The sequence below is a fragment of the Gopherus flavomarginatus genome, chromosome 16 (assembly GCF_025201925.1).
Source record: "Gopherus flavomarginatus isolate rGopFla2 chromosome 16, rGopFla2.mat.asm, whole genome shotgun sequence".
NCBI lineage: Eukaryota > Metazoa > Chordata > Testudines > Testudinidae > Gopherus > Gopherus flavomarginatus.
The window spans coordinates 21,671,846-21,692,448 of NC_066632.1; the positions used below are offsets into that span (position 1 = coordinate 21,671,846).

Below are 20,603 nucleotides of genomic sequence, written 5' to 3' on the forward strand. Positions count from 1 at the left end.
CTCTAAGTACCTGCACGTGCTCGCGGGCTGTTCAGGCAAGCAGACAAAGGTCTAACAAGGTCCAAGGGTCAGGCGGGATTCTCCACCACGGGCAAGTTTTAAATCAAGAGTGGAGGTTTTTCTAACATCTTCAAACAGGATGTAATTCAGGGCCGTTCTCTGGCCTTGTTATGCAGGTCAGTGGAGACAATCACAGGCATCCGTCTGGGCCTTATAATCTACGCAAGAGGTCCCCAAACTGTGGGGCATGCCCCACCAGGGGGCACGGAGAAACCTACGGGTGGGAGAGCTTGGGAGGGCCTGAGTCAGCCCCCATGAGGGCTAGGGAGGGAGTGCCACCGAGCCCCTCTCCGCCCCCAGCTCTGCTCCAGTCCTGCCTGTAGCCACGTCCCCAGCTCCTAGTCCCCTGCTTCTGCCCCCCCTCCCCCCGTCTGGCCCTGGCAGCTCCAGGCAGCTTCTGGCCCTGCCCTCCTAGCAGCTCCATTCCTGGCCCCGTAGCTCTGTCCCCGGCCCCGCTGCTGGCCCCAGACCCTCAGCTGCGGCCCCAGCCTCAGCCCCCTTTCCCCTGTCCATGTAGTCCCCCACTGCAGCGGCAGCCTTGCTCCTGGACCCAGCTCTGGGAAAGAGGGGGAGGGGGGAAGACAAGAGTAAGGGGGGGTGACCCTCAAAAGTTTGGGGACCATGATCTTTGCATATCCTGCTGCAACAAATCAAACTAGCTCTGTACCCCTCATCCTTCGACACCCAGTGAGCTCACTGGCTGATCCTTAGCTCACTTGCCAATGGCCCATCTACGCCACCTCCGGATCACTCAGACCAGTCTGTACTGATGTATTACTCAGGCTTTATTTCCAGCCAGCCCCCTCGTACAAACATTCAATGTCAAACTACCCCAGCAAGCAGCTCATCTGCCCCGTCTGGGGCTCAGAGATGGCCTGGGCAGGGCTGCGTGGCTCCTCACATATTCTTTCTGCAGGCCGAGCGCCCGAGGGGATTCCCGATTCCCCTCGCACCGCGGAGCAGAACAAATTAAGACTCTTTCACCAACCTTGTGTGCGTGTCAATATTGTTATCCCAGATGGGGGAGCTGAGGAACAGGGAAGCGATGGGAGATTCTCACGCTGAGTCAGGAGCAGATCTGGGAATGGGACCCAGGTGTCCCGGGCACGAGCCACAAGACCATTGTTTCCCCCTTTGTCCCAACCTTTCTCTCATCTATTGTATTCTCCCCTGATTCCCACTTCCCCAAGAGCCAGAATCCTCCTCTCTCCTTCCTCTGGACCTGCCACCTCCAGCGGCCCTCTCCTATCACATCATGGCCTCCTCTACCCTGCAAGGGAGCAGTGGAGGAGGGGGAGCCATGACCATCCTACGTCCTCACTAGTAGCCAGGAGGAGGAGCTCAGTGGGCCTGCAGCCCAGCTCCCAGAGTCACTGCAGCTGGCACAGGGGATAACATGGGACTGTCACTCCATCTGAGTGACACCTGGCAGGTGCCTGTGTCCCCTGGCCCCTCCCTGTCGAGGGGCGGCTGGCACAGAGCGGATCAGCAAAACCTGGCATTGCACCATGGGCCTGCAGACAGAGGCAGCGCTGCCCTGTGCTTAGCACAGAGGCCTGGGAGCTGGGTTTTAGTCCTGGGTGAGTCCCTTGCCCCGCCCCTTCCATGCCTCAGTTTCCCCTACTGTGAAATGAGGGAGATGCGGGACTTGTGAGTGCAGAGTATTATCGTAAACTCCAGGTTCCTCCTGAGCAAGATCCTTCCATAGCCCACTCCCAGATGTAAGGAGAAAAGACCAACCCTTTAGTGCCCGGGGCCAGCTGGGCAGGGGGTGCACATGGTGCCCCATGGGTTCCTAGAGGAGTCACCTGACAGGTGGTACCATCACAAGCCAGCTGGCGTTCCCAGGCCATAGCCAAGTCTCGACTCACTCTAAGGTCTGCGGGGAATAGAAGAGTCTGAACCTGATCCCCCAATGCCACTATTTGTCCCCCCACCCAGCTCCCCATGGCCAAGATCTGCACCCCCCATTAAAAGCTTTGAGGGACAGTGTGGGCTAGTGGATAGTGCACCGGACTGGGACTCAGGAGACCCAGGCTCTATTCCTGACTCTGCTGGGTGACCTTTGGCAAGTCATTTTGCTGCTCATTGCCTCAGTTTCCACTCCCAAATATGTGAGCTGTTACTATTACTGTGAGCTCTTTGGGGCAGGGGGCATTTGTCCTGCTATCCAGCATGTAAACAACATAGCCCAGGATTATGTGCATGTGTGTGCATGGAAGGTGTATACCTGTGTATGCCCATCAATGGGTGAGTGGCTGAGGGCATATGCCGTGTGTGTGTGTGTGTCTTGGGGGAGGGTGCGTGTCTGGTCTGTATGTCTATATGGGGGGCGAATAGAGGTGCATGCCTATCTGTGGGGGGAGGGGTAAGGTGATGCTTGTCCATGAAGGGGATGAGGGTAACTTAAGGGCTGCACACCCACCCATCCGTGTGGGGCTGGCATAACTGTGTGGGACTGGCATGACCACATGAGGGCTGTGCTCCTCGTCTGGGAGCATATGGGGGGGGCATGGCCAAAGCACACTGCATTATGGGTATTCCCTGCCTCCTGGAGCCCCTGGCAGCAGAGTGTAAGTTAGAGCAGCCCTGAGGCTGCTCCGACACAAAGGGGTTGGAACTGATCCCAGAATACAGGGCACACAATTTATTGATCACAAGCAGCCAACCAAACAGAAATGGGGCTCGATCCCTTGATCTGGGGAACAAACCCATGGCCGCAACCATGCAGACATAGCTTCTGGCCAAGCCGCCTGCACCCCACTCACCTGCCGGATGCCGCGTGGCGTACATCCCTCCTGCCTGCCGGGGGTATGGACAAGACCTGTGTCAGCTCCATAAGGGGACAATTGGCTCACGCATGCACTCCAGCACCTCTGACCCCATCCAGCAGGGGGCAGCGGCAGGTTCGAATCTGGCCCGGGTGGGGGGACTCAGCTGGGCAGGTTGACGCCATGCAGCAGCAGGGTGCAGGCCAGCCAGCCGTGTTTATATACAGCGCCGACAAAAGCTGGCGTGACACGGGCATGGCACCATCCCTGCCCCCAGAGTTCCTCTCTCTCCATCAGCGCCAACCAGAAGCCCAAGGAGCATTCCCAGGCACCGTGGGCCGGTGGCAGGTGAGGACAGCGGGGCAGCACCCTTTGCCAGGTCAGCACACCCCCGCCGGCAACTCGGCTCCCAGGGACTGGAGCCGCTGGCAGGTGCACTCGGCCGTCAGCCGGGCCTCGGGATCGGGGTCCCAGCAGTCCTCCAGCAGCTCCCGCAGGCAGATGGAAACCTAGGCGAGAGAGGTCTCTCAGGGTGCAGATGGTGCCAGACCCCAGGTTGGCTGAGGGGTCGCCCTGAAAAAGAACCTGCTGCAGCAGAGACAAGACCCTCACCCCCACCCTGCTCACCTGTGGGGCTCAGGCCAGGGCTGTAAAGCCCCCAGGGAACACAATAAAATCTGGGGGATCACCAAAGGGTCTCACTACATAGATGTATTTACTGCTGGCCCTTTAAACCAACAGCTGAGCCAGCTGCGTTCTTCCTCCCCTCCACTGCTCCTTTATCCCTTCCCCCTAGTGTCCCCCCAATCCCCTTTACCTGGCCTGTCCCCCTCCAGGAGTCGGGGATGGCTGGCCTCCTCCTCTCCTCCACGGCTAGTCTCCTCAGCTCACCATATGTGGGACTGCTGCCCAGCTCCGCCTCGTAGGCCAGCTGGAAAGGAGGGACCCCACAGTCTAGGGGAGGAGAGAGTGGAATAGATGGGGGTCAAACAGCCGTGGCTTCCATCCAGTCCAGCCCCTGGCTCCGTGCATGGGCGCATGTTGCCCTCAAGTGGCCAGCAGAGTGGATAAAAGCCCAACTACTGCTGCTGGCTAATGGGGATTCCCCTTGGATCCAAGGGACCTGATTCTCGGCACACTCAGGCTGCACTGTCAGCACAGAGGGGCCTTCCAGTGGGGATATGTGGCCCCCTGGGGAGTCTCCCCCCATGCAGCAGGCTCCCCAGTTGGTGTGGGGCTGGCGTGACCATGTAAGGAGTCTGCTCCCCGCCCCAGTGCAGAGGGCAGAGCAGGGCATGGCCAAAGCACACTGCATTATGGGTATTCCCGGCCTCCTGGGGCCCACTGGAGCAGAGTGTAAGTTAGAACAGCCCTGAGGCTGCTCCGACACCAGGGGTGTGGAACTGGGCCCAGAATACGGGGAGCACAAACTTGTCCCTGCCCCCCCACAACCCAGGAAGGGGATAAATGAGAATCAGCCCCCTGGATCTGGAGTGTATGGAGGTGGCCCCCAGAGCCCCCTTCCTCCTGGGCAGCTTGGCTCACTGCTCTCAGCAATCAGCCCATAAGCAATACCCCTTTCCACACCAGCCAGGGGCAGGCATCGTCCCCAGGGGCTAAGCTCCCAGACACCTCCCCAGGGCAGGGACCACTGTGCAGCGCAGAAGACCCAGTGCCAGAGGAGGGATGTGTGAATTTCTCCAAACCTCCACCAGGTGGCAGCGTTTCCAGCACTTTATTTGTCTGTCCTGCCACCGGGGGGAGGGAGGGAGGCTCTTGATTTGATAGTGCATGGGGAGGGGGTACAGAAGGGGGAAGAGAAATTATTGGCGAGGGGTGGGGGTGTTGAGGGTTTCTAGGGAGGAGGCTGCATGCAGCAGCACGGCCATGGCTGGGAGAGGTGGGCTGAGCAATGGTTAAGCTGGGGGGCATACAGGGGTGGCATGAGAAGCCATGGGGCGCAGGAAGGGACCAGTGCTTGGGATGTTTAAAGCCAGGCAGGTCAGAGGCCTGGGGGATGGGGTCCAGGCCTGGATCCTGCCTGGCACAGAGTCCAGGGGGTCACGCCCAGCGCCGAGCCCTACAGCCGCTCACCTGGGGAGAGCCCTGAGCATCTCGACAGGATCTCCCAGAGCACCAGAGCCAGGGAGTAGATGTCGGCCTGCTTCAGCGCGCGGCCCCAGACCTGCAGGTCCAGGCTGTCATCCAGGATCTCAGGGGCCATGTACCGCTGGGTCCCTGCCTGGGATCAGGCAGGCAGGTCAGCGCCAGCTGCCAACCACCAGCCGTTCACATGCCACGCGATGGTGAGCTCGCCTGTGCTAGTGCAACCGTCAGCACATGCCAGAGCTGAGGTTCCCATGCGTGTACCCGTGAACGGGGCTGAATCAAACCAAATGGGGCTCTCAGCCTTCCCTCAAAGAGCCTCCTTTCCAGGGGCTCCCCTGCCTTGCCCCCCGCTCGATGCTCAATCACGTTCTGACACGCTCACGTGTGATCACACACATCCCCCGTGCGCTCATATCCAGGGAGCTCAGACTCCCCCAGCCTCCACCCTCGCCCCCCCCTTAAACCTTCCCCTCTCTGCCCTAGATATGTGTGTGGGGGGGGGTATCACGGACACACACACAGACACGGCTCTCCAGCTGGACCCACCGCTCAGTTCTCTGAGCCTTGAGCACAAGTGCTGCTATACACACACACACACACACACACACACACACACACACACACACACACACACACACACACACACACACTCTCTCTCTCTCTCTCTCTCTCTCTCTCTCTCTCTCTCTCTCTCTCTCTCTCTCTCTCCCCCTACCTTCCTGACAGCAGCTTCCATGCGGCCGCCGCCCCATTGCTCCATGCGCGCAGGCAGCGCTGTGGCCAGGCCGAAGTCCCCAATGGCGCAGCTCTGGTCCTCCCGCACTAGCACGTTCTGGCTGCTCAGGTCCCGGTGAGCCACGCTGGGTTTGTGCAGGCCTGGCACCAAGGAGACATGGGTTAGCAAGGGTCCAGCTGTATGTGTGTGTGTGTGTGGGGGAGGAATGTGCCTCTCAATGCCACCAGAGGGCAAGAAGGGCCGAATCCTGCCCCCTCACCCTCCCAGATAGGCACGGAGAATGGGACATTGCAGAGACACCACCAGCTCGACTCATGGACCTGATGCACTGGACAAGGTGGTGGGGGCATGGTGGACCCTTGGCTGTGATTGGCTAGTGGAGAGGAGGGCTACTGGGCCACCTGTCCTATCCCCACCTCCCAGCTTCTGGGCTTCCCCTTGAGGATGGGCAAACTCGCCACGCCGAGGCGGTGGGTGGGGCTAACTTGGCACATTGAGGCCGGCTGGGCACCAGGAGTGGGGAAAGGGGTCTTGCAGCTGTGTCCGCAGCCATGGGGCTCGGGCAGGGCAAGGCGTTGCCCCAGGGGCCTGCTGCTCCCCCTGCAAGGCTCTGGGAGCCAGGGAGGCTCTCACCATTGTGCCAGAGCTCCTCGTGCAGGAAGGCCAGCCCCCGGGCCAGCGACAGGGCCAGTCTGACGGTGCCGTCCCAAGTGCTGATGTGTTGGCTCAGGAAGTGTCTCAGGGAACCCTGTGGGCAGACAGAGCCCGGCTCAGCTGGACCCCAGGCCAGAATCACAGTTGCAGCCCTGACCCCATGCAGTCTGCTCACCAGGACTCTATTCAGTCTGGCTGTGAAACCCCAAGTGGGGAGGGGGACCCCCGGTCCTTCCCCTGGCTGGATCCATTTCCCTGATGGGGAGCGATGGGGTCCCCAGCCCTTTCCCCAAGGATGATTCCCCAGCTGGACCCGTCCCCCACCAGGAAGAGTTTTCTGAATACACTAAGTTCTCTCTCCCCATATCTGAGAACAAGCAGAATCCCCGAGCAAAATCCCCTCCCTGCCCGTGGACAGGCACTCAATCCCCATGCAGTTCTGCATATGCCCAGCAGAGGGCAGTGGCACCTTCCCCACCCCCCACGCCCCCCATGCCCAGGGCTGGCTGCGGGGTGAGCACTCACGGCTGGGTAGAGCTGCAGCACCAACAGGCTCCCTTGTTCCCCGTGCACCCCTCCTCGCCCAGCCGCCAGGAGCCGGGCCACGTTGTCGTGGTCCATCAGGGGCAGGCTGTGCACGGACCACTCGGCTGCAAAGTGCTGGGAGCAGGTGTCGGGGAAGGCCTTGATCGCGACGGGCGTCTGGTGCAGGGTGCCCTGCCACACCACGGAGAAGCGCCCATCCTGGAGCACCTGCAGGGGACAAAGACATTTAGGGTGACATGCTGACCTGCCTCTGGGCTGCCCTGGCACCGGGGGTGAGCAAGGGCACCCTCTCAGCTCCCTGGGATGGAGAGGGGAGCACAGAACCTTATCCTAGATAGGGCACTGCTGCAGGGAAGCTAACAGCGCTGGTGTCCCAGCTGGGCACTGCTGCGGGGAAGCTCGCAGCACTGTGGAGTCCATGGCTGGGCACTGGTGCAGGGATGCTTAGCAGAGTGGATAAAATTTATTTTATTTTATTTAACTCTCATGGGAGTTAGGTTCCTAACCTTTGAAAATACCTGTAGGCACCTATTAGCATCTTTAGGTGCCTAAATACCTTTGAAAGTCTCCAGAGTGACCAGAAACAATCCCTCAATTCACTAATGACAGATCATTCTCCCACTGTTGAATAAGCCAGTTAGTTTTTAATGCAAAATGTGTTTGGATAAACTTATGGTTTGGGCCCCTTACATATCCAGGACATTTAGGGAGTTTTATTTCACTAATCAAAACGTTTTAAAATGCTGGTTTTGTGCATTTTTACTGGAATGCCAATTTCCATCCAGATGCAGCTTGAGACAAATCACAAGTAAACAATTATCTGTTAGCAAATACGAAACATGTCCTTGGCCGTTTCTGAACATAATCAAAAATGTCAAAATTAAGATTCTGACTAAATAAATGCTAAGCTACATAACTGCTTAAATAAATGTGTATCGATATAAAGCGTCCTCTGGTTAGCAAAGAGAAGGACCAAATTTAGAGAACAGGCTATATTTAGTAGTGAATCAACATGTTTGAATGGTTACCCACCACCGAGAATGAACCATTAGGAAAAGAACTAAAAAACACAAATGCAAAACGCAATTAAAATCAGTGATTTAAGTCAAGGTTTCCTGTTTGTTGGTTTAAATAAAGATTAAAATCAGTGCTTTAAATCAGTCCACCCTGAAGCTTGCAACAGTGGAGACCCTGCCTGTTACTGCTGCGAGGAAGTTTGCAGTGCTGGAGACCAGACCTGGCACTGCCCTAGGGAAGCTCACAGCTCTGGAGCCCCCACCTGGCACTGCCAGCACAAACACCAGTTTGCATGGGCCAAGATTGATCTGCCTCCTCCCGCATCTCAATGGGGACATGCCAGGTGATGCTTGCTGTCCCCCCTGCAGAACTAGGCTGCAACCCACACCGACAGAGGCAAGACTGAGGCAAAGGCCAGTCCGCGCTGTTAGCCCCCAGCGCAGCCACCAAGTGAGACCTGGAGGAACTGGAGCGCTGACAGCTCCTGGCTGGGGGGTTCCCTCTCACAGCTGGAATGGGGGTCCATGGTGACTTTGGTCAGCTCCCAGCTCGCCTCCTGGCGCAGCAGTACTGCACAGACCTTCATCCTTCTCAGCACTGCAGAGAGAAAGCGAGAGAGATTCCCCCTGCAGTAACACAGGGGACTGGGCCCAACGCACAACACGGTGTGGTGCCCTGGGACTAGCACACAGAGCTGCAGGGCCCACGGGCTGCTCAGCATAAACCACTGGGTGGCGTGAGAGAAAACGTGTGTGGGTTTGTCACCAATCAACCCACGGCGTGTGTGTGTGTGTGTGTGTATAGACAGACAGACATGGTGAGTCATACACTAACCCAGTATGGGTGTGTGTAGAGAGACTGTGTGTACAGACAGAGTATACGCAGATAGTGTGGGTGTGTATGTACGTGTGTGTGTGTGGAGAGAAAGAGAGAAACAGATGGTTTGTGCATAGATAAACAGATAGTGTGGGTGTGTATGTTTGTGTGTCATACACCAACTCAGTTTGTGTGTGTATAGAGAGAGACAGACTGTGTACACAGACATCCAGACTCTGAGTGTGTGTGCATGTGTGTGTGTATACAGAGGGAGGTGGACAGACGACATAGTGAGTAGAGACAGACTGTGTAGACAGATAGACAGACGAAGTGTCTGGGTGTGTGCGTGTATGTGTGAATCATACACCAACCCAATTTGTGTGCATATAGAGAGATAAACAGACCGTGTGTGTGTGTAGAGAGAGACAGTGTGTGTTGACAGACCGAGTGTGTGTGTGTGTGTGTGTGTGCGCGCGCGCGCGTGTGTGTAGAGACAGCCTGTGTATACGGACAGACCACATGTCTGTGTGTGTAGAGAGAGAGAGACTCTGTGTGTGTGTGTGTGTGTGTGTGTGTGTGTGTGTGTGTGTGTGTGTGTGCAGAGAGAGAGAGAGAAAACCTGTGTATACAGACAGATCACATGTGTGTGTGTGTGTATAGAGAGAGAGACGGACAGACGACGTGGTGTGTAGAGACAGACTCTGTAGACAGATATAAGAACTTTGTGTGTGTGTGTGTGTGTGAATCATACACCAACCCAATTTGTGTGCATAAAGAGAGACAAACAGACTGTGTGTGTATGTAGAGAGAGACAGACTGTGTGGGTCGACAGACCCTGTGTGTGTGTGTGTGTGTGTGTGTGTGTGTAGAGAGAGACAGCCTGTGTATACGGACAGACCACATGTGTGTGTGTAGAGAGAGACAGACTGTGTGTGTCAACAGACCCTATGTGTGTGTGTGTGTGGAGAGAGAGACAGCTTGTGTATATGGACAGACCACGTGTGTGTGTGTGTGTAGAGAGAGACAAACTGTGTGTCGACAGACCCTGTGTGTGTGTGTGTGTGTGTGTGTGTGTGTGTGTGTGTGTGTGTGTGTGTGTGTGTGAATCGTACACCAACCCAGTGCGTGTGTGTCAGGCTGTGCATGTACCTATGTGTGAGGCAGAGGCAGCGACTAAGGGGAGAGGGACAGGGAGTCTAATAAATACCAAGAACCCCCCCAGCACCCCAAGCCTTGTGATCTTAACAGGCTACTTGAGCTGAAGGGGGTTCCCCATTGGGGCTATTGGCATTGGGCCTTGGACAGAATTCTGGCTGCGCCCACTAGAGGGCAACCTGGGTCCAGACTGGCGGAGCCTCCAGCAGGGGGCAGCGGTGTCCGTGGGCAATTAACTGGCCAGGGCACCCCCTGCTGGCTGGGACCAGGGACCATGCCCAGAGCCACTCCTTCCCTCACACAACTGGGGCTTGTGCTAATGCCGTCCAGTTTCCATGGCTGAGATGCCCAGGAGACCCGTGACGGCGGGCAGGGCGTGACATCTCAAACCCCATATTCCCTGCTGGGCCGAGGGCCTGCAGGAGTCGGGGGGGAGGCCATACCTAGGAAGGCCAGACAGCCGAGGAAGAGCAGAAGCGAGCAGGCCACGGCGATCCAGATGGTGCCCGTTGGAGCAGACCCAGCTGAGGCTGCGGAAAAGGCAGAGAGAGGGGGAGGCCGAACTGAGGACTCAGCCCCAGACACGGCCCAGGGTCATATGAGAAGGACGCCCGGGATACGGCTCCCCCAGGGGCGTTGGGATCCAGCCATCTACTGGCTGCCCCCTCGAGTGCGCCCCCCTGCACCAAGCCCAGCCCCATACTAAACGTCCTGAGCAACAGCGCTCCTAGCCATTCCCTGGGGGCACCGTTCCCGGCCAGATCTGTCCCCCCTGTCAGGGAATGGGGGCCCCCCCCCAACCTGTCCCTGGGGGGCGATTCCTTGCCCAGATGCCACATGTCGGGGTGCCCAACACCCCTAATGTTCAGCCTAAGTGACCCTTTTCTTAATCAGCTCCCATGACAGTCCCCCGTCTCCTTGGGGACCAGTGGCCACCTCTCCCAACTAGCCACTAGCCAGTCCCCTCCTGGAACAGAGAGGCTGAGGAGTGCACATGGCACAGACCAGATGGGGGCTGCTGGAGCCCTTCACATCTGGCCCTCGCTCCCCGTCCCGCCCACGGGATGCTCCTCTGCTCAAGTTTTAATTAAACTCCAGGAGAAAGAATGGTTTCCCCCCCCCCCCGCCACCTCCCCACTTGTCTCAGCTGCCAACATTCCTGTATCCTCCCTCTGCTGCAGCCCATCAAAGCCGGTGGGGTGGGGAGCTGGGTCGCAGCACTACAAATCTAGGTGGGGGGACCCAATCCAGCCTCAGGCACGCTGTTAAAGGAGCAGGGCAGTCAGATCCTGGCCTGGCCAATTCTAGCTAGGCATCCTTACTGGCAGATGCCAAGATAGTCCCCTTGCAGGGAGTGGGGTCTAGTGGTCAGAGCCGGGGGCTGGGAGTCAGGATTCCTGGGTTCTGTTCTTAGCTTGGGGAAGGGAGTTGAGTCTAGTAGTTAGTGCAAGGGAGCTGCATCTTGGGGCAAGGCACAGGGGCCTCATCCCATCCCTTTCTCTCCTGCCCACAGAGCAGGTCTGCGGCTAAGTGCTTCCTCCTGTTGCAGGAATGAATGAACCGGAGATGAGAGGGAAACCGCGGGATGGAGGGGTGCAGGGAGAGCAGAGGGAATTACCCCTTCTCTGCTGCACTGTGCCACCACTGCACTGCCCCTTTGCCACCACCCCGCCCTGCTGCCTTGTGCCGGGGCTCCCTCCCAGCCCCCCGAGATCTAACATACTGGAATCAGACTGGCCCTGGCTACAGCATCAAAGACTTCAGGGCCCAGAGCTCGCTCCCTGGTCTCTCCCAGGCCACGGGCGCTGTCACTGGGCACCAGGCAGAGGCTCGGCCAGGGGCCCTCGTGCCTGATCAGGGCAAACCCAGGCCAGAAGCCCATACCAGGGGGTCAGGGTTCGGCACCGTAGGAGCAGCCCATCGGGTGCCACTCAGGGCACAGCTCCCCTCCCTGTGCTGAGCCCTCTGGGTCAGCCCCCCATCCACAGCCCTCCCATCCTGCAGCCCTGGCCCTGGGATAGAGTAAGAATCAGGATGTGAACCCCCCCACTCCCCGGCTTTAACTACTATACACCACTCTCCCCCCTCCTCCCCGAGCTGGACATAGAACCCAGGCGTTCTGGCTCCCCCCACTAAACCCCACTCCCCACAGAAAGTCCAGCAGCCCCACGTGGCAGCTGCTCGGCGGGATGCGTCGTGGGCAGCATCGCTGGCTCGGCCCCAGTCCCACTGGCCCAGCCTGGTCCCGTGTGAGCGCCGGGTTCCCCTGCCTCCCAGCTGCTTATCAGGGTGACTCAGAGCTCTGGCGCTTGCACTCCCCTGCCTGGCTCGCCTCCCCAAGGTCTGTGGGGCAGCGTCCAGGCCAGAGCATCCAGATAGCCGGGGTCTCCGCCTCGACTGTACACCTGCTGGGGGGCAGGGAGAGGAGAGCCTGGCCTTCATGGGTCTGGGGGGGTGGTTACACAGTGACTGCCCCATGCTAAGCAGGGTCCTTCTTACAGCCTGAGGTGGGGTGGGGGAGAGTTTGCAGAGGGGATGCACAGAGGAGACTGGGATGGGGACACTTTGGGGAGGGGAGCAGAGCCAGACATGGGGCGGGGAGTCAAGAGGGGATGCATGGGACAGACATGACAGGAAGGGCCAGGGCAATTATTTATGCTTTATCTTGTGTCTGGTTCCATTTATTTTCGACACATTTCCCCCCAACACACACCTCAGACATCTCCCTCCCCCAGCTCTGCTAGTGCCCCGCAATCCTGACTCATAGACCCCTGCTAACCCCACCTTGGCCCCCCCCAGCTCTGCCAGTGCCCCTCAGTCCTGACCTGCAGCCCCCTGCTAGTAACCCCCCTGCTCCCCCAGTTATGCTGGAGCCCCTCAATCTGAACAAACCCCCCGCTCCTTCAGATATCTCCCTCCCCCAGCTGTACCAGTGCCCCACAATCATGACCCATAGCCCCCTGCTAATCCCCGTGCCCCCCCAGCTCTGCCAGAGCCCCTCAATCCCGACAACCCCCCCCACTCTCTCAGACTTCTTCCTCCCCCAGCTCTACCAGTGCCGCTCTGTCCTGACCCATAGCCCCCTGCTAACCCCATCCTGGACCCCGCAGCGCTGCCGGAGACCCTCAATCCCAACAACCCCGACCACTGCCTCAGACATCTCCCTCCCCCAACTCTGCCAGTGCCCCTCAGTCCTGACCCACAGCCCCCTGCTAACTGCACCTTGGGCCCCCCAGCTCTGGGGGCATGTTCCCCGGCGATACCTCACCTTGTGGCACTGCAGGGGCCCCAAGCTGGCTGACGTTGGCATTGCAGAAGTCGGAGCGGCAAAGGCAGCGCTGGAGGATGGCCCCCGTGGTGTGGACGGGGCTGGTTTTGCAGGCTGGGGAGTCGCAGCCATCTCGGTCGCTGCCCCAGCAACCTGGCCTCCCGTAGAGAGACAGACAGACAGAGTCGTCAGGGAACTGAGCACCTCCCCCAGCCTACTATCTTCTACCCCACCCCAGCACAGCTCCCTAGCCCTGCAGTGCCCTCGGGCACAGTGTCCGCCATATGGGTGCCCAAGCCCCGACCCTGCAGCCACCTGGGGGTGAGAAAGACCTTCCCCCCCTCGCTGGCCTGAGCCAGCCGCAGCCCAATTGGACACATGGGGGGGGGGCAGTCTGAGCCGAGGGCACCACACAGGCCTTCCCCTTCATGGGGAGTTGCAGGGGCAATAAACCCACCCGCTGCTTTTAGACTCACTTTTCACAGACCCATGGGAAGTGATTCATCCGAGGCTGGTGCCAGAGCCAGGGAGAGAACCCAGAAACCCTGGCTCCCAGCCCCCCCTGCTCAAACCACTAGACCCTTCTCCCCTGAGAAAGCTGGCATTGAACCCAGGAGTCCTGACTCCCAGCCCTGGGAGACAGAGCCAGACCCCACTCCCTTCCCAGAGCAGAAATAGAACCCAAGTATCCTGCTTCCTTGGGGTAGCCAGATGTCCCAATATTAGGGGCTTTGTCTTATACAGTCAACGATCCCCTCCCCCCACCAAAATAAAAGTGTCACCCTATGCCCCACCCCATCACTTCAGCAGCCCCTCACCTTGCATCACCGCTTGGAGTTGGCCGTGGCTTTGGTTCCAGATCCCGAAGCAGCAGTGGCTGGAGTGGCAAAGGATGGTGCTGTGCTCAGTGCCCCCCAGAAGACGACCTCGGTGCCGCATGGATCCCTGCAGGTTGTGGGGTGGCTCAAAGAAGACGCAGCTCCGGTTCCCGCTCAGGGTGCCTGGAGAGACACAGGAGGCTCAGTTGGGTGGGTGCAGGACTTACACCCGCTCTCTCTCTCTGGCCCCCCTACACCAGGAGCAGCAGCCTGGCCTTCTGCCCATCTCCCCCTGCCTGTGCAAGCCCTGCTGCCACGGGGCACTAGGAGAGCACGGGGGGCCCCCCGCCCTGCCCCATACCCGGCAGCCCCAGGCTCAGCCAGAGGCACAGCCCCCGAAGCAGGCGGAGGGCCCAGGGATGCATGATCACCCTATCCCAGCCACTGGTCCTTTTTCCAGCACCTGGAGCACGCGTGTGAGCCCAGCTGGCCCTCCCCCAAGGCCTAGCACAGGTGGGAAGGACTTGGCTGGCTCCATGTGTGGGATGGGGCCGAGACACTGTCAACGGCCGGAGGATGCAAAAGGAGAGCGGGGAAGGAGGGTGGCACTCCCCCGCGCCCTGCTCTGATCCTGCTCCCACCCTGAGACTCAGCCCCCACGGGCCCTGCTCCCCACCTTGGCCCCTGGCCTGCGGGCTGGCGCTCAGCCCAGAGTGCAGTGTATCCTGCTGGGTTCTGTATCAGCGACTCTTGCCTGCTCAGAGCCTGCTGGGAGCTGGGCAGCAATTTCAGTGCCCAGGGCCCTCATCTGGAAGCAAACAGCTCCAAGGCCCATTCCCAGCCCAGAACCTTCCTCATAAAGCCCAGTTTCCATTTATAATTAGAGTCCGGGGGTCAGGTACGTACACTGGGCCCCATGCCTCATGCCCCTAGCCCCAGCAGAAAGCCCTCAGATGCAGCGCTAATGCCCACTGAAATAATTATCCTGCCTCTCTAAACACGCCCCTACCCCACTGAGCTGCAGCTGGACTGGGCTAAATACCTCTGTAGATCAGGGCCTGGACTTCCATGTGGCTGTTAACAGCTGCCGTGCCCCACCCCAGAGGCAGCTGCAATTCAGCAAATGTTGGCAAAAGCAATTCCCAGGGGGAAAGGGCTGCATCAAAGCTGCTCAAAAGAGCAATCCCCAGCTTTTTGCCGGTGCCACCACCACCAGCCTCTGAGCTGCAGGGTAGCAGGGGCTCCTATGCCCCCTTACGGACAAGGAGGTAACGGTCTCGCTCTCCCCAAAGGTGTAAATCTCCAGAGCCAGATCCTGTCACAGGCTGGCTGGCCCTGTAGGGGGCATCAAGGTCAGGTGACAGGTCAGCTACCCTCCCAGCTGATCATATGGCCCTGTTCAATTATTAGACCCAGCTGGAAAGGGTCTAAAAACTAAAAGAACGGCCAGACTGGGTCAGACCAAAGGTCCATCCAGCCCAGTATCTCATCTTCCAACAGTGGCCAATGCCAGGTGCCCCAGAGGGAATGAACAGAACAGGGAACCATCAAGTGATCCATCCCCTGTTGTCCATTCCCAGCTTCTGGCAAACAGAGGTTAGGGACACCATTCCTGCCCATCCGGACTAAGAACCACTGATGGACCTGTCCTCCATGAACATATCTAGTTCTTTTTTGAACCCTGTTACGGTCTTGGCCTTCAGAGCATCTTCTGGCAAGGAGTTCCACAGGTTGACTGTGTGTTGTGTGAAGAAATACTTCCTTTAGTTTGTTTTAAACCTGCTGCCTATTAATCTCATTTGATGACCCCTAGTTCTTGTGTTGAGGAGTAACTAACACTTCCTTATCTACTTTCTCCTCACCAGTCATGATTTTATAGACCTCTATCATATCTCCCCTTAGTTGTCTCTTTTCCAAGCTGAAAAGTCCCAGTCTTATTAATCTCTCCTCATGTGGAAGCTGTTCCATACTCCTAATCATTTTTGCTGCCCTTTTCTGAACCTTTTCCAATTCTAATATATCTTTTTTGAGATGGGCGACCACACTTGCAGACAGTATTCAAGATGTGGGCGTACCATGGATTTATATAGAGGCAATATGATATTTTCTGTCTCATTATCTATCCCTTTCTTAATGATTCCCAACATTGTTTGCTTTTTTGACAGCTGCTGCATGTTGAGTGGATGTTTTCAGAGAACTCTCCACAACTCCAAGATCTTTCGTGAGTGGTAACAGCTAATTTAGAGCCCATCATTTTTTATGTATAGTTGGGATTATGTTTTCCAATGTGCATTACTTTGCATTTATCAACATTGAATATCACCTCCCATTTGGTTGCCCAGTCACACAGTTTTGTGAGATCCTTTTGTAGCTCTTTGCAGTCTGCCTGGGACTTAACGATCCTGAGTAGTTTTACATTATCTGCAAATGTTGCCACTTCACTGTTTACCCCTTTTTCCAGATTATTTAGAAATATGTTAAATTGGACTGGTCCACGTACAGATCCCACTATTTGCCACTATCCATTCTGAAAACTGACAATTTATTCCTTCCCTTTATTTTGTGTCTTTTAACCAGCTACTGATCCATGAGAGGACCTTCCCTCTGTATCCCATGGCAGCTTACTTTGCTTAAGAGCCTTTGGTGAGGGAACTTGTCAAAGGCTTTCTGAAAAATCTAAGCACACTATATCCATTGGAAAAAGAACAGGAGTACTTGTGGCACCTCTCCCTTGTCCACATGCTGGTTGACTCCCTCAAAGAATTCTAGTAGATTGGTGAGGCGTGATTTCCCTTTACAAAAACCATGTTGGGTTTTCCCCAACAAATTATGTTCATCTATGTGTCTGGCATATTTGTTCTTTACTGTCCTTTCAACCAATTTGCCTGGTACTGAAGTCAGATTTACCGGCCTGTTATTGCTGGGATCACCTCTGCAGTCCTTTCTAAAAATTGGCATCACATTAGCTATTCTCCAGTCATCTGGTCCGGAAGCTGATTTAAATGGTAGGTTACAGACTACAGTTAGTAGTTCTGCAATTTCATGGGATTCTTAGAAAGGGGGATAGCTTAGCTGCCAGGGGAAGCTGGAGAAGGGTTGCTGGCTGGCTTCTCTGGGGGTCTCTCTACACTGCAGCTGGTAGCGTGCCTCTCAGTCCAGATGGACAGACGTGCCAGTGCACTAAAAGTACCAGAGCTAACATGGTAGCTAGTCTGAGCTGCTGCAATGTCCACACTGCTACTTTCAGTGCACCAGCTGGAGCGGAGCTAGCGTCTGGCTGTCTACCTGGGCTGGGCGGCTCGCTTGCACCTGCAGTGTAGACGTACCCAGGTGGGCCCTGGAGCACGGGGAGTCCCAGGCCAGCGGTCTGTGGAGCGGCAGGTGGGAGCTGGGCTCCGGCCCATGGCTCTGACGCAGGAGGGGGGCAGGGTAAGTAGCCCAGGTGGGCCAAGGAGCTGTTCTGTGGTTGAGGTTTTGCCAGAGTTTTCTGTCTGGGGACAAATTGTGCTGGATGCAACAGTCAGTCAGGGAGTCAGGCCAGGAGCCTACAGCCACCCTCCCTCCTTCTCCCTCACCCCCTAAATCATTACACTGACTTTCGAGGTCTCAATCTCCCACCCCCCTCGTGTGTCAGGGCAGCACCCAGGGCCGACTCCAGGCCCCAGCACGCCAAGTACGTGCTTGGGGCGGCATGCCGCGGGGGGCGCTCTGCTGGTTGCTGGGAGGGCGGCAGGCAGCTCCGGTGGAGCTGCCGCAGGTGTGGCTGCGGACAGTCTGCGGGTCCCGCGGCTCTGGTGCACCTCCTGCAGACACGCCTACAGCAGCTCGGAGCCGCGGGACCATCGGACCCTCTGCAGAAACGCCTGCGGGAGGTCCACCGGAGCCGCGGGACCGGCGAGCGGCAAAGCGCCCCCGCGGCATGCTGCCCTGCTTGGGGCGGCAAAATTGCTAGAGCTGGCCGTGCCAGCAGCCATAGGCGGCAGGTTATATACGTTTGCAGTGCCCAGGCTCCAGCAATATTCAGCGCTGGGGGCCCTGCTCCAGCAATATTTGGAGCTAGGTCCCTTCCCTGGCCCTGCCTGGATGGGCCCCGGCTCCCGCAGGGCCTCCCGCCCGCCCCACCGCGTCCCTGCCTGGAGCGGGTCCTGGCCTCCGCCTGCCACCCCTCCTCCTGCGTGTCCCCCCTCCGGCCCCCTGCCTGCTTGGGCTCCCTGCAGAACTGCTGTCTGCTGCCCCAGGGTCCTAGCGCCCGTCATCTTCTAATGACAAGGCAGGCTGCACTTACCCTGTGCTTCCGCCCTAGCCCTGAGCCTCTCCAACACCCCTGAGCCCTCAGCTCCCTGCACCCTAATCCTCAGCCCCAGCCAGAGCCCTCATCCCCCTGCACCCTGATCCTCAGACCCCTCCTGCATCATGAACCCCTCATCCTCAGCCCCAACCCTCATCCCTCTGCACCCTGATCCTCTGCCCCAGCTCTGAGCACCCCCCACCGCATGAACCCTTCATCCTCAGCCAGAGCCCTCATCCCCCTGCACCCTGATCTTGTGCCCCAGCTCTGAGCCCCCCCCGTAGCATGAACCCCTCATCCTCAGCCCCACAGCCCTCACCCCTGCACTCCCTCCTATCCCCAAACTCCCTCCCCGAGCATGCACCCCCTCCCCTTCCTACATCCCACCCCCAGCCCAGAGCCTGCACCCAAACTCTGTCCCAAAGCCTGCACCCCTCACCCCCTCCTGCACACCCACCCCCTGCCCCAGCGCAGAGCCTGCACCCAGCACCCAAACTCCATCCCAAAGCCTGCACCCTAATCCCCAGCCCAGGACCTGCACCCGACATCCTCCCCCAAACCCCTCCCAGAGCCTTAGGAAGGTGGGGGCAGAGTTGGGGGGGCGGGTTCTGGGCACCACCTAAATTTCTACAAACTTGCCACCCATGGCACCCCGGTGAGAATGTATGCTCCTTGGCGGGGGGACAGTGCACTCGGCCACCGTTCTGCAGTGTCCTGATTGGCTGCGCTTCCTAAGAGGCAGGCAAGTGGGGAAGGGCAGCCAATTAGAAGGGGGTGTCCCATCCCCCCGCTACACCCCAGCAGGGCTGAAATTCACAAGGGTAGCAGTGACTTGTGGAACTGTCGTGAGATTTGGCAATCCTGCAGGAGAGCTGTGTTGGCACCCATCACCATGGTGTTTGGGCATCTCCCAGTCTTTAATGTATTTAGCCTCAGCATGCCCCAGTGAGGCAGGGCAGTGCTGTTATCCCCATTGTACAGGGGGGAACTGAGGCACAGAGAGGCTAAGTGACTGCCCCAAGGTCACACTGGAAGTCCGTGACAGAGCAGGGAATTGAATCTGGATCTCTCAGTCCCTCAGAAGGGTTTTTATCCTTCTTCCTCTGCAGCATGGAGTGTGGATCACCTGTGGGGATCATCCAGACACCTGTCAGCTAATCAATTCCCTGCACTCATCTGAGGGCCAGGCCCCTGCTCAGGTCAAGATTTCCACCACCCCACCCCAGAGGCAGGAGAGCCTGACAATAACCACTAGGCAGCCTTCCCTCTCTGTAGCCCTCCTCATCTACACTGGGTTCAACATCTTTAACCCACGGCCAGGCCCATGCTGACCAGAGCTAGAGGTTGGAAACACCTAGGAGCCCTTAACATTGGGAACCACAGTGGGGCAGCAGAACTAGGCGTTAGCTATTCATGGAGGCCAGGCTGTTAGTGCTCTCTAGTGCTCAGCACAAACCCCATGAGAGGGTTCTACACTTGCCCGTGGGAAGGGGGTAAGGCTGGCTTGAGCAGGGAATACAGAGATCAGGACTCCTGGGTTCTGTTCCCAACTCTGCCCTTTCCTTGCTGGGTAAGCCCAAGGCAACCACCTCTGGCTCCATTTCCACAGCTAGACAAACAGGGATATTGACTCAGCTCTCATTCAGAGGTGTTAGGAGGGATAATCAATCTAAGTCCCATGCCTTTCTGAGGGGAAAAAAAGACAAACTTGCTCTAGCTCGGAGTAGCAGCTAAGGAAGGTTGCAGGAAGGATCAGTTTTTGTTTTCCCCACGTTGTTTACTTCGCCCATCTCACGCTACTTGGTTCACCGTCCCTTTCCTCTGTGTGATTCCTAGGTAACAACACCAAGGCGAGGTTTTTCAGAAAGGAGTGACTTAAGTTGTCGGTGTCCCTTTAAACAGTAGCAATGCCTTGTGCTTCCATATTGTAACTGGTAGATCTCATGGAAGGAAGTTAATGAATGAATGTTTGTAAATGAGATCACGATCAGTGAGCTTGGAGATCATGGCACGAAATTTTCAAAATAATCTAAGGGTACACGTACCTAGGGATAAAGGCACCACAGTACGGCCACTTGGCCTGGGTCAGCCGACTCAGGCTCATGGGGGCTGTGGCTGCAAAGCTTGGGCTCGAGCTGGAGCCTGAGCTCTGGAATTCTCCCCCCTCAAGAGATCCAAAAGCTGGGGCTCCAGGCTGGACGTTTTACACTGTAATTTTTCAACCCAAGTCCAAGCCCTGTGAGCCTGAGCCAATCCCAGCTTTTTCATCCCCGGACAGACATACCCTAAGTGACTTAGGTGCTTTTGGACTATGTATCCCATGACCAAGAGACATTACAGAGGGTCAAAACATTAGTACATTGGA

General features: G+C 57.5%; 2 protein-coding genes across 2 annotated transcripts in view; both read right to left on the reverse strand.

Annotated features, from left to right (window-relative positions):
• PRR13 (proline rich 13) overlaps positions 1-20,603 on the reverse strand; it is a 326,900-nt gene that overhangs the window by 13,489 nt on the left and 292,808 nt on the right. The gene's annotated exons all lie outside the window — the stretch shown is intronic.
• Positions 828-17,491, reverse strand: AMHR2 (anti-Mullerian hormone receptor type 2). Its single transcript, XM_050926031.1, has 11 exons — positions 14,312-17,491; positions 13,951-14,133; positions 13,133-13,285; positions 10,308-10,394; positions 8,351-8,490; positions 6,856-7,083; positions 6,310-6,424; positions 5,656-5,816; positions 4,926-5,073; positions 3,649-3,785; positions 828-3,340 (listed from the first exon to the last, which is right to left on the reverse strand). Exons 1-11 carry the CDS (start codon positions 14,373-14,375, stop codon positions 3,212-3,214), a joined length of 1,545 nt encoding a protein of 514 aa, XP_050781988.1. The 5' UTR covers positions 14,376-17,491; the 3' UTR covers positions 828-3,211.